Below are 13,857 nucleotides of genomic sequence, written 5' to 3' on the forward strand. Positions count from 1 at the left end.
ATAAGCAAGGCACAATTCCCGGCTGCCCTGCAGCTGCACAGCTCCCTCACTTGGAGAAATCCCTGGGGGCAAAATTTCTTCTCTGCTGGGGGAATTCCAGGGCAAGTTGGGGTTGGATGCGGGAAGTATGGGGACCAGAAAGGGTTGGCAAAGACAGTTCGATGCCCTGATTATTCCTTGACTGCTGCAAGTTCCAGAGGCCACGAGCACTTGGACGTGAGAGGGTTGTAGCGATTTTATCCAGCAGGGCCAAAAAAGGCACTGTCAGCTCCGTGATTGCCCTCCCCCCATATCTCAGTCACCACGCTGGGTTCTGCACACTGGCACATGGATGAATTGGGACTAAAGGGTTAATTTAACAACTCTCAGCCAAGTTCCTGGCTCAGGCCCTGCTTTAGGTGGAGATGAGTGGCTGTATACTGACTTTCTGAGCATCCCAAGGCATGGATCAACGTAGCACAGCCATCCCATCACGTCACAACTACAAGAAACGTTATTATTTTTCCATCAAAAAATAAATAAATAAATACACCAGGTGTTTAAGTGAGGTGGGGCTGGGTGGAAGCAACTGCACAGTCTGCCCTGGAGGGGCGGGGGACCCAATTTTGCAGCCCTGCTAAGTCGACAGAAGATGCCGTTCTGCACCAATGCCCGCTTTAGAAATCAGACCGAATGCCCTGCCAGAAAAATATGTTCAAGATCCTAGTGATGAGACTGAGGAAACGTCTTCTGCTCACCGTTCCCAGCCCCGTGACGGTGTTTGGTATTCATTTGGTAACGGTGCTGTAGGGGGGAACAAATGCATGAGATATTCCTGCAGCTCTTCCCCGATGTATTGTCAGTCATTGCCACTCATCTCTCTAGGGCTACAGCTACACTGATGGCGGCAAAGTCGCCGCCGTCAGATCGATTGCTCTGGATCGACTGAGCGGTCAGTGAAGACCCGCTCAGTCGATCCAGAAATCGACGTACTAAGACTACCTTCGCAAGTGGTGTAGTGCTACATTGACGGGAACGCGGTTCCCGTCGGCGCAGTGCAGTGAAGACTCCGTGCAGAAGAGGAGCCCAGAAGTCACACAAGTTTTTTGCGTAGCTTGTGTGACTCCCGTCGACTGCCGCCAAATCCCGGAAGTAAGTGTAGACAGGGTCTAAGGATTCAGAACAGACTCCGGGAAAGCAGAGCACTCACCAGACTCCTCTCCTTTTATTTCTTGGCAGATTCCAAGACTTTTTTTGCTAATTAGTGTTTTTTATTCTTTGATGTTGAAAAAGACTCTTGCTGTGACTTCAGCCACGACGACGAGCTACAGGCAGAGTCTGTAGTTACGACTGGTTTTATTTTTAGGTGAACTTTTGGCACTCCTCGAATTCGCCCATAATAGCATGCTTCAGAGCCAGTGGCCATCTTCCCCATGCACCTCCCTCCTGACCTGACGTGCACTCTGGGGCTCTGCAGCGGCTGCCACATACTGTGCTATCAATGCACCTCAGGGTAGACGTGTAGAAGGGGCCCTGCTTACCCCAGCTCTGCCTTCCCCGGCCCCATACGTTTCACCGGCGGGATGCAGCTCTCCATCCTGTTTCACCCTCAAGTCTCCACTTAGCCGAGACCCCCAGTCGCACCCCGCTGGGTTGAAGCAGGAGGCGAGTTTGGAGAAATGGCCATACTGGACTAAGGTGGGGCACAATGGTGACCTAAGCCAGGTTTGGACTGGAAACGGGCCAAGAGGTTCAGTTTGGGCCAAACCTTCACCCAGGCCCAGCGTCTTTAGGTTCATGTTGGTTCTAAGAAAGACAAGCCCCCTGCCCCTGCCTGGCTATCTCCCTCTCTTCAGCCCCTGACTTAACCATGGCTCCCTTTCTCTTTGCACAAGGAGCACTCCAGATGCCTTTCTCCTTGCCATGGAGGGGATGAGCCAAACTTCCTATTGGGACACGCTCCCTTAGGTTATCCTGGGTGCCCCTAAACACCCGGCCTGGTGCAGTAGCTGTCTGGGACCCCCAGCTCCTTCCCAGAAGTACCTAAGACTTTGTGAAATAGCAACACATTCAACAATAATGTAGAAGTACACTCAGCTATACTAAAAATACCTCTACTGTACTGCCATGCAGAGCACGGGCACAGGGCCAAATTCCGCTTGCCTTACTCACCCACGGGCTGCCGGAATCGACGGCGCTACTCATGCGAGTCAGGCGACGAAGCTGAACCTTCAGTGCACGCGAGTCCCTGGTGTGCCAGACGTGTCTAAGCGTGCACAGCCCATGTCTGTCACCCCCTCCTGACTGCAGCTTACTGGGGCAGTAAGTCTTAATTAAGTGCATATCATGCTATAGCTCGCGTGTCAGGAGACTGGATTTTTAGGGTTCTAGCCCCGATTCTTACTAAATGCATTGTCTGCCTGTCGCAGAGTGGGGTAACCCTTAAAGGGGGGTTGGGTCCAGCATCAACTGTGACCTGTCAGCGGTATCCCAGTGATTCAAAAACAGCCCCGTTGAGGGAGGAGAGAGGTTGGCTTGGAACAGGAGGAAAGGCAGCTGGGCCCCTGCAGAAGACCACGGGTGAGGGGGAAAGACTGGGTAATTATATGTGGAACTTACGTTGAACTATTTTACTGCATTTGAAGAGTAAACTGTGCCCTAAGGAAGGGTTTGAAAAGACTTTGGGTATGACACTGAATATTTCCTGCCTACACTGTTGTCTGTGGCAATAGATTTGTTCCTTACCTACAGGTCAACCAACAGAAAGAGATGAGATTTTAATGCACCGCGTCAAGGAATTACTATTTTTCTCTTCTGCTCCATTCAGAAAAAGTCCCTCACTACGCCTACCAGGCTAAAATTAAAGCATCACTTACAGTTCTTCAATGGAAAAAAAAAAAAAAAAGAAAAGAAACATTTCCTAATTATATTCATTTTTTCCCCTCCTAAAACCCTTTCAGCTTGGACAAGCAGTGATTTATTTACTCCGGCATATGAAATCAGATCTGTTCTGATTCCTGCAGCTTTAGGCTGGCTGCTACAGTAGTTTACCCAGTGATCTCATTTCAGGCCTGCAGAGAAACAAAAGCCAGCCACAGTACTCCAAATCCTCCACTAGATGTCAGGCCTAAATTAACTCTACCAACACTGCAGGCTGCATTGTGTATGCAGAAGAAGCAAGCCTTCCTTTCAGCAGGGCAACTGCACATGTGTTACTTCTTTGCTGTTTAATTTCCTCCCACTGGGGAAAAAATAGCATTTAAATGTGTGTGATTCAGATGCAAAAAAAACAAAGCAGAAATGAAGAGAATATATTTGCACGGCGACCGTTTGGGAGCCTCAGTTTCAGGAGGCCCTAATCAAAAACCAGGGGCTTGATTTTCAGAGCTTCTGACCGCCCGGAGACATCCTGGATCTCAGCTGGGTTCTCCACGCTTTCTGAAAATGAGGCCACAGGTGTCACAAGTTGGACACCAAAATCCAGTAGCCACTTTTGAGATCGTGGGCCTTTGGGTACAAAATATATCAAGGGAGAGGGGGAGGTGTTTTGCACAGCGATGAATTTAAGCAAAATATTAATAATAATAATAATAATAAATAAAACCACCTAATGATCCCATTGATAAAGAACGGAGGTCAATTGCTTGTGCCTGTCAGTAAGGCAGAAGCTCCTCCTACTGGAAAGACACAGTATTGTATGAGAGGGATCTTCTCATTGGATGTAATTAGAAAGGGGAAAAAAAATCATTATACAAGAAAAAAAGCACATTCCTTAAGCTGTGCAATTCCTCCTGCCCTGGGGGACAATATATAAACTGCAGTGTGAAATCCACTGAAGACCATGGAGTTCCTGTGAAAAGAAACACCATCCGTTGCGGGTGTGGTGGATACTTTTTGCTCCCAAGAGGTTGATTGTTTAATTAAGGCTCCCGGTCTGAATTTAGTTCGTTTTCCTGTACTAAAAGACTTTCATATGTGTTTGAATAAAAGTTTTTCACACCAACAGTCCAGCTCCTGCGTCTTCTGACTCCTGCAGTGAAACCTTAATGCTGTATTTATGGGCACTGAAAAACTTTCTGAGCTGGCAGAAAACATTGCCTGCAGTCTAATACCTCTGGACAAGCCGCACTCGCCTACCGAATGACTCTCAGACGCATGCCACGCTTGCCCTCTGACCATTACCGAGACACAGCGTAATTACCTGCCACATAGGAATGAAGGATGTGGACAGATGTCAAAGGGTTCCTCTACACTAAGCTTCTTTTTAAAACCTTCACTTAACTAGTTGCCAAGTAACTTGAGATCATTGACACATTTGTAAAGGCTACTGTGGACACTCCCCAAACATTTGTTCTGGGTTCAAACATTTGTCCTTTACTCGAGGCTGAGTTCTGCTAGGGTTACAGCATCCCTCCATTTTGAGCCAGAAGGGCTAAAGTGCAAGACGTGGTTGTTATCCAGCACCACCAGGACCAGTGATGTTCTAGACTCCAGGTCACATTTTAAAGCTCCATTGTGCACAGCAAGAATGAACTTATGGTCACAGCCCAAGAGTATAAACCCATTAGACTTACTCTCTCGCCAGGGTCACCCACTGGACCCACAGGCCCAGTAGTTCCCGGAGGTCCTGGAAGACCCTAGAATGAAAAAGATAGGACAACGAATTAGGTGCTAAAGGAAAACATGCTGTTATTTGTGTGAGCGTGCATGAACAAAGGAAAGAAACAGAACTAGAGCTGCCTGTTTATTTTAGCAGAGTAAAATTGACCCTGACATGCTCTGATATCCAGGTATGTCATATGGAAGTAACAGAGCTCAGAGAACAGCTGCAATGCAAAGTGTTAAAAAAAAATTGACTTACAGCTGGGCCTTCAGGACCAGATGGCCCTTCGATGAGCATGCCCTGGAAAACAGTAAGAGAAACTGGTGATTACCATGGCACGGCCCCAACGTGACCTCAACAATCGAACTCAAAAGTCAAGAAGTCATGTCTGTTCTTAGATAATCCAATCTTTTGCTGTTCACAAATCCAAAGGGTGTTAGATCCCGGTGCTGAGTCGCTTCCACGTGGTCTCTGCTGAATCTATTAAGCCTGCATTGCCATTGGCACACCAGATGCTGTACATTGAAAAGCAAAATGTCAACCAGTTCAGCCCATGCCGGGCATGAATAAAAGTCTTGCCCTGGACAACCATCCCAGAACCGCACCGGGTGAGTGTGGAAACCTCTCTAATCTTAGTCCAAGGTCAAGCAATGAAAAGCCTTACACTATGTCCTGAATGCCAGCAAAACCAAGCTCTGCTGGAGTGAGTTTTGCAGCCCATGAGCCCTTTGCTAGTTCTAAAGAGTTCCAATCAAATTCTAAGGCATTTCCAGTGGTTTTTAAATGTCTTTCCCTTGCAGGCTTTATGCAGCGATTTCCTGAGTGATCATTGTGTGGGTACCAGGCCAGGATAATGTTCTCTCATTTTTAAAACAAATTAAATATTTTGCTATTCCTTTAAATCATGGGAATTTTGTACTCAGTGGAGTTGTTTGGTTTTGTCCTTTTTTATATGGGGGGATGGCAGGAAGATGGGAAAGAAGCTTTCCAATAAAACAGTCAGAGGGTTTTAGAGAATGGACCCAGGAACACAGGTTTGGAAGGATTCATGGATCAAGCTCTACCCTGCCGTCACTGGACCGCTGACCAAGTTCAATGTAATCCAATGATATGTCCATATGCCAAGCCGAGCCTGTTTCACCTCTCGCTAGCTAATTTGTAGCCAACGGAGTCATTTCTCCCACAGGATGAAATCAGCCCATAAAAGTCAGCACATGTCAAATCCACTCGGTCAGGAAAAGCCTGGGAAGGAGCCAGGCGAGGGATCGAGTTACATTTCGCCCACCGGCGAGGGTGGTCTCCCCAGGTCAGGGTTGAAGCTAAGGCCAGGCGATGGAGCAGAGCCAATAGCAGTGTGGCCAGATGTCACTCCGGCGGCCTCTGTCCTCCATAGTGGAAAGGATTGAACAGAGTGAATCTGAAGTAGTCAGGGTACATGCAGCAACCAGGGAATCCTGCTCCAACACCTGCACTCCTCCAAACCCTCTCTCTCCCCAGGAGAAAAACAGACCAAACTACATTGCCAAATACCATGATGGGATGTGTATGCGAATACACACCCTCTACAGCCACGGCCATTGGCTAGCACAAGGATTCTTTATGCTACTGCTCTCCATTTCTAGCTGATTTAAAGGCTAGGTTCTGGTTCATTTGGATATAGGGGGGCCCAATTCTCTGGTGAGAATCCAGTGAAATCAACGTCGTCATGAGGATTTACATGAGTCGAGAATTTGGTTCACAGACCATAGCCTACAGGAGTTTAGCACTGTCATCCCACTGACTGCAGCAGAGTTACTCCTGATTTACATGGGCGTGAGAACAGACGCAGCCACGCACGGCACTCGTTTGTCCTGAATTAGGACAAAGAGATTTTCCCCCTGGATGAGAGGATAAGAGGGGACTAGCTGAGCTGCATTAGACCGATTAGCAGAGTTGGAGAACCTGGAGGACACGTTGCCCTGGGCTTTTCAAGCGATGCACCCATGAGGTGCTTGGGAATGGGTGAGGTGCAGAAAAATGACTGGTCACTCTAAGAGTAGCCTGGGCCATGGGATGACCTGCCTAGGGATGGAGGGAGGTGGAAGGAAAAAATAGCCCCGATATCTGGGATGAGAGATCAGGGTGGTAACCTACCGAGACCACATATTCCTAGCCCACTCTTTCCTGATGTGCATGGAGGTGGCAGCTGCTCCTTGCCTCCAATCTGTCCTGGGTGAAGCAATGCAGGATTGAAACACTCAGCCTCGGTGTGACAAGTGGAAGCAAGGGGCTGTGGTGGTGGAATTTGGACTGATGAACAATTTATACTGCAGCAGCGTTACTGCTAACAAGGGCTGAATCCTGGCCGATGGCGTCTAGATGTGCTGTGAGAAAAGAGGGCATAGAAAATCTCTTCCTTTCTGGACAAGTAGCGTAGGCCTGAGGACAACCTCTTTATCTGGAGCTCAGGGGAGAGCCTCTGAGTGTGACCTGGCCAATCTCTTCACATTGCCCTAACCTAGGCTCAAGTCCTGACCATTTGAGACCTGAGCAGGGAAGAGGACAGTTCAGTCTTTATCACCCATGTTGCCGTAGGCCTCTCTGCTGAGACTGCTGATCAGGGACCAGTTATGGTGGAGGTTCCAGATTCTCTGCTCTCCAGGAATGATGGGCAGAAAACACTGGTTAATTTTGCAAAAAAAGGAAGGGTGGTTGCAAGTTATAAAAAGAAAAAGAAAATACTTTGCAAATCGCTGGACTCAGAGAAGCCCCTAACAGCACCCTTCCCCCAGGGTCCATTTCCTTTGAGAAATTAAACCAACGAAGGCACGTTGCCTACGTGGCCGCTACAGAGATTAGCCCCTCCCCCGGACCTCCACCTCTTCTCAGTGCTGATAACTTCCCTCAGCTCTGCAGAGAGTCATTGCCCACAGAAGGAGCCACAACCTCCAAGAGCTCCCGAGTGCCAGATTTATGTGGGAAAGATTTGAAACTGTCTCCTGAATGGCTGTAGTGCCCAGAGCTCTGCTTCTCACAGCCAATCGCCGAGGCCATGGAGGCCCCTCAGAGAGGATGGGAGAGGAAGGCCTAATTAACCTACTCATGATACAGGCGGTCGGGGCGTCCTCCCATATTTCTCCGTTTGTTTGTGTTGGGCTCTGGCTCTGGGGACATCTGGAAAGTCTCCTCGGTGAGAAATTCCAACGGTTTACATTATCCATGCAATGCAACCAGGCAGAGGAGCAGGACGCACAGGCTGTCTGACAGGAGGGGGCAGGGAGGGACATGCAGGGGAAGAGGAGAGGAGCGTGGGGTGGAACAAAAACTCTGCCTTGCTGATCAAGAACCACAGATTTGGGACCCCAGTCAGGCTGGCTCCCCAGGGCCTGGCTTAATAAGGTGGCAAAGTGCTGTGAGAAAGTCATTCCTCGTTTGTTTTCACCCATTTGCATGAAGTCATTCCCGTCTATGTCACAACGCCCTCCCTCCACAAAGACCCCCTTCCCTTCTCTGCACCATGCCATGCTATAAGATGAAGGGTACCATTAGCAGCTTCCCAATTTTGCATCAGTGCCAACAGCCCTCCCTTCTGGGCAGTCTCATAGCAAAAGGATTTGCAACGCCATTCCTAACGGGACACAGACATGGCGAGTGCCTAAAGTTAATCTGAAGGGTTAAGAATAAAATGATGTTGTTTTAATTTACCCACATTCATGTGAAGACTCCAAGCATTTTAATACAGGAATTAGAATCTCTGCCTGTTTTATAGAGGGGGATGGGGAGGGAAAGGTCAGATGTTATCCTAACCGTCACCATTTACCATCAGTTACCATCATGTGGCATCTCAGGCCTGGTTTCCACTACAAATTAGGTCAATTTAACTACCTGGGTCAGGGTGTGAAAAATCCACCCCCTTTAGCGGCGTTAAGCCAACCCAAGTGCCCGTGTAGACAGCGCTAATTCAACAGGGAGATGGATGCCAGTGCAGACGGGAGAACCCCTTCCGTCAGCAGAGGTAGTGACTAGACTGAAGCACCACAACGGCGCAGCTGTGCAGCAGAAACGTGTTAAGTGCAGACATGCCCTTAGTCACAGCTCAGAGAGGAAGAGCGACCTGCCCAAGGTCACTCAGTGAGTCTGTCTTGTGTTGTGCTTTGCTCTGAAGCTATCTATATGTTACATCCAACCTAAGGCATGTGACAAGCTGAATTTTCATAGGGTACAATCCTGCAAATCCTTAGGCTCATGACAAGTCCCTGCTCAAATGAGCTGTCCCATGGGCATCAGTAGGATTGCTTGTGTGACGAATGCTTTGCACATTCATCAAAAATGCAAGAAGGATTTGACTTTCAGAAGCGGCCATCATCCAAAACTCCACTTGAAGTCAATGGGAGTGCTGGGTACTCAGCTCTCCTAAAAACACAAATAAAAACCAGGCCTTTGATGAACAACAGAACCCAGGAGTCCTGACTCCCAGACCCCTGCTCTCACGCACCTTCCGGAGATCTCGAACGCTAATGCTGCCTTTGGCATTGCAGAAACTATTTGCTGCAGGGCCCTATTAGACACAAGGCTGTGCTATCCTGCTACCTCCAGCAAGTGTCAGCACAGAGTAAGGACTGAAAGACAGATGGACTGAAAAGAAAGGAAGGAAAGTTCAGAGGAATCCTTCCCCCTTTTGCTCCCCTGCAATCCAGCGGCTCCGATGGGACGAAAGCGCCTTTGCTAAAGATAAAGAGCACAACGAATCTGCATTTCTCTCAGCTGAACAGGAGCTGAAGGAAGAGAGGAAAGGCAGCATTTGTTCTTGTCTATTTTCCGGCACTGGCTATCTCTGCTCCAGTGTTTTGAAATTGCTAGAGGTAGCCAAATTCTGGGTGATTACACGTAACTATTTTGTTCTCTCTGTAACTTTTCAGATTGGACGGGGCAGCCTGAATTTAAACAGGTCCCCCTCCTCTCCCTCCCAGTATTTCAACAGAGCTTTCCACACCTCCGTGAGACTGTCCAAACTGTCCATTTCATTCCCTTTTTTCGCAGAATGAAAGCAGGGCCTAGAAAGGAAGGAACTGGCTTGGAGGGTAGGGAATATTTTTTTAAAACACAGATTCTGGGTTTCAAACCATCCCCCGACCACTATGAAAAAGGATCAAGCAGGAGAGAAATAGAGGGGGAGGGGGCAAAACTGACTCCAAGAGATGGGAAGTGTTGTCCTTTCTTTGGGCACCGTGTTGGCATTCTGCCAATCAAAAATTAGGTTAACGGAGTTATTGGTGTGCAATGAGTGTGCGCTTGGACTTTCAGAGACTCAGGCACAAGATGAACGGTGGTAACTGAAAGGATCGGAATACCCGTGGATCTCTCTTGGGGATGAGAAGAGGGACACAGACACGAAGGCAAGTTCAGATCTTAAAGATTACTTATGGATGGAAAAGGGGCCATATAATAATAGTTCTGCGCCCTGTGAACCTTTCAATCAGAGCTCACAACAATCAGTTGTTCCTTCAGTTAATCCCACCCCCCTGGGAGGGTCAGCTGGACTCCGGTCTGTTTCATGTGCCATCAGTTCAATAGTCAGCTAAACTCAGATTACACAGGGCCTGGATTTTCAAAAGGTGTTGAGCCCTGACAGCTCTTCTTGAAGCCAAGTGAAGCTGCAGCTTCTCAGAATCTCAGAAAACAGGGCCAAGAAACTTTCTCAATGGTGATGCTGTAAAAGCAGAAAGAACCCAGCTTGATTCTCAGACCCCCGTTGGCAGCTGGACAATTCCTTTGGCTGATAAAGTGAGCGCAACTGATTTTACAACTGCATTTTACAACTGCACCAAAAACTGCCTCAGAGCTGGGTCTGAGAAACCCTTGCTCTCAGTGCAGGCAAAATGGAGAAGTAGAGAATTTAGGATTCTGGTTCCTGAATAGTCATACAGGAGCAATTAACAACATGGAAACCTAAAGGAGAGTGTGGACACGGAAAAAATCATTCTCAACTTCCACTGCTGTGTGCTGGGAGAACCCTTTGATTGCCACAGAGATGTGCTCTTCAGTTGTAAAATCATGGATGGGCCTGAGCTGCAAAGTTCAGATCTGGAGCTGAACCATGCCATAGTTAAAGGGATTCAGGACTCTGGTAACTTTTACTTAGTCATAGGTTTAAACTACAACCCTCCCACCTAAGACAGGCTCTTGACATTTCACTCATACATAAAACTGGTAACAAATCTTGGACAAAAAATTGTTACAATTAAAAATAGCTTTTTTTTTTAAAGCGGGGTAGAGTGCGGGGGAGAAGAGGAGCAAATGGAAAATGTAATGGAAAATTTTAATTTCTTTCCAAATTGTCCCCGTTTCTTCAAATGAAACCCCCCCAAAAATCATTTTCAATTTTTATTTAAAACATCCTGAAAATTTCTACCAGAATTTTTTCCCCATAAAATGAAAACATTTCAATTTCTTTTGAAATTCTTTCATAGAAAAGACTGACCATTTCCCTGTGAGCTGCAGCTGTGAGCATGAGCAGTGACTACAGAACATACAGATCTACGATCTCAGTTCCATAGACCAGGTGGGTGAGGTGATATCTTTTACTGGACTGACTTCTGTTGGTGAAAGAGACATACTTTCGAGCTTCACTGAGCACTTCTTCAATACCACACAATTCCCACCCCCGAGGAAGAAATCCTTGTAGATAAAGGGCGTCCTTACCGGTTCAATGATTGCAGGCTCTCCTTTCTGTCCCTTCTCGCCTCGTGGACCACCAATCTATATCACACAAGAGAAACACAGGCAGTGAGTGAAACAAAGAGGACATAACTTGCTGTGTCAATTGGATTCAGAGTGGGACCAGCAACCCGAGCGAGACGCAGTCAGCAGAGCCCACGCCACCCCAGGACTGAACTTGGTGCACAAGGCCGCAGAAGACACACATAAGAAAAGAGCAAAGACTCATTTTGTTACTATCTACAGTTCTGTTCCATCCCTCTAGGGCACAGCAGTATCAGGGGTCAAGTGATTGTGGGGAAGTACGGCCTCCGTCTGCAGCAGGATGGATTTGGCGACGTAATTACTGGCAACTTTTCAATCAAGATTTGATGTTTTTCTAAAATAAAAGGCTCTAGTTCAAATAGGAATTATCTGTGGGCAGATCTATGGCCTGCGTTATGCTGGAAGTCAGACTAGATGAACACAGTGGTCCCTTCTGGCCTTGGGATCTACGAGTTTGTCTACAGAGGAACACTCAGGAAAATTAATCCAAATTAGCTTTTAAAATGGATCACATTAAATTTCTATGTGTGGACACACTTTTTCAGAATTTAAGTGGCCTTAATTTGGTTTATCTTAATTCACTTTGGAAGTGAATAAAACTAAACAGAAGTAAGGCACTTTAATTCTGAATGACAGAATCCACACAGAGGGGTTTAATTCATTTAAAATTCATACCTTTAGTTAATTCAGATTAATTTTCCTGAATGTTCCCATGTAAACAAGAACTAGGAATCTAATGGGCCTTTTCCTTTTATAACTCCTACATAGTGCCTGAGAGAAGCGAAAGGGATTGAGGAAGTAGGTCCAGGTTTCTCTGCCTCTCAGAAAGCTGAAAAACTGGGCTAAGAGTGCAGCTGGAAAGAAACTCAAAAAGGCTCTGAGTCAGAAAGTCTTCTCTTACCCCTTCATACTCCGTGTCTTGGTTAGCAGGCATTCCTGGCCCAATATCAGGCGAGACAGTTCGGTCATAGTAGGTGTCATAGTAATTCCCATCATACTCTTTTATTGTCTCTTCAGTGAAGTCTTTATCTTGGTCGTCTTCCCCTTGACCCGTTTCCACCTCGGCCTGAAAACCAGGATAGCAGCATGTGTCAGAAAACAGATGCCCCTAACCCAACACATGCTCTAAGAACTAAGAGGAAAACTCTCATGTCACACTCAAGTAGAGAGGAGGAGGGGTGGATAAGCTTTATGATAGTGGCCCCAAGTAAATACAAATACAAAGCAATAATAAAAGAGTGTTTAGTAAACTAGCATCTAAAGGCTTCCAGGGACCACCAATGGACTCCTTCAAGGGGACTTACAAGCAGGTTTACAGCTACAAAATGCTACACCCGTCTGGAACTCAGTATGACATTTCCCATGGATTTCCTATATGCTTCATGAAATGTATTGCATGTGCAAAATACCATGTGTGAGAAACCATGCAGAGTATGAGCAATAACACGTCAACAAAAAGTTCCAGGCACGCCACCCATGTTGGGTGCAGGTGTGAGGCTAAATTCTCCAACCCCAGCTATTCCAAACCTCGGATAGCCAAATCTCAAGGTTAACAAGCATAGAGAAATTTATATCTGGCCCCATATCTAAAATTCATATTGAAACAGAAATTTATCATTATGAATCCCAGATTTTACACAGACCCACCCAAATTGTTTTGGAAAAAAATCAAGGTTTTCCTATACTAGGATCTTCCATTTATTCAGGTCTGAACTGTTGTGGGAGGGATCCAACATTGCAGTTAGGCTTGTTCCAACAGCAGAATCCTGAACATTTGCACGTTTGCAAATCTTAGGCATCTGAGCACATACTTTTCTCCCTACCCAAATAACTCCCTCTTGCTGAAGAGAAAGTATATGCAATGGTTCGGCAAACAAGGACCTCTAGACAAAGCATCAGAATTTCCTTGCTTCTGTCCAGGCCTGTGTGCAATGATGATATCATGCTCCTGTAACTTCTGCAACCTCCAGGTGAACTGTCCTTGGCATTCTGGAATCTAAAGAGCATTGTAAAGGAGTGTTATCTGTTCTGAGCTCAGATTTTTCTCCCATGCAGGTAATAATGAAAATGCTCCACAGCCTTAATTACTTCCAACAGTTCAGAGAGACATTATTTCACCACCAGGAAGGAAGAATTTAGAGATGCTGTAATATGCCACCATCAGTTCCAGTTCTTATTCTTCGGCCAAAACTGCTCATATTCCATAAGCACAAGCATCTGTGTCTAATCTGAAAGGGGTTTTCTAACATGGGTAAGCTAACAATGATGCAGGGAAGTGCCTTTTTTAACTCTGCAAAGGCCAAGTATTCTTCAATGAAATCACAAATTAGCTACCACTCGGGGGGGTTTCTTTTCTCACTTAACATATACACATTCTGCTATGTTGGCAAACCCAGAAATGAACATTCAGTAATAGAAGCAGAGTCCTAGAAAACTCTATACATCTGAGAGCCTGAAGGAATTTTGCCACTTCTGCACCACCTCTTTCCCTCCCTCGCCCAGTGGAAATTTCTTTCTCACTGATCAGCTGACCA

At 46.6% G+C, this 13,857-nt stretch overlaps 1 protein-coding gene across 3 annotated transcripts in view; it reads right to left on the reverse strand.

The window, feature by feature from the left end:
- Positions 1 to 13,857, reverse strand: part of COL5A1 (collagen type V alpha 1 chain) — a 233,198-nt gene that overhangs the window by 105,521 nt on the left and 113,820 nt on the right. For all 3 annotated transcript variants that reach the window (XM_067541842.1, XM_067541841.1, XM_067541840.1), the window contains exons 8-11: positions 12,225 to 12,389; positions 11,264 to 11,320; positions 4,841 to 4,882; positions 4,554 to 4,616 (exon numbers count right to left, since the gene is read on the reverse strand). In XM_067541842.1, the coding sequence (XP_067397943.1) occupies positions 4,554 to 4,616; positions 4,841 to 4,882; positions 11,264 to 11,320; positions 12,225 to 12,389 (327 nt within the window). The remainder of the gene's footprint in view (positions 1 to 4,553; positions 4,617 to 4,840; positions 4,883 to 11,263; positions 11,321 to 12,224; positions 12,390 to 13,857) is intronic.

The sequence above is a fragment of the Emydura macquarii genome, unplaced genomic scaffold, assembly GCF_026122565.2.
Source record: "Emydura macquarii macquarii isolate MOO-44397 ecotype Brisbane River unplaced genomic scaffold, CSIRO-AGI_Emac_v2 contig_691, whole genome shotgun sequence".
Lineage (NCBI taxonomy): Eukaryota > Metazoa > Chordata > Testudines > Chelidae > Emydura > Emydura macquarii.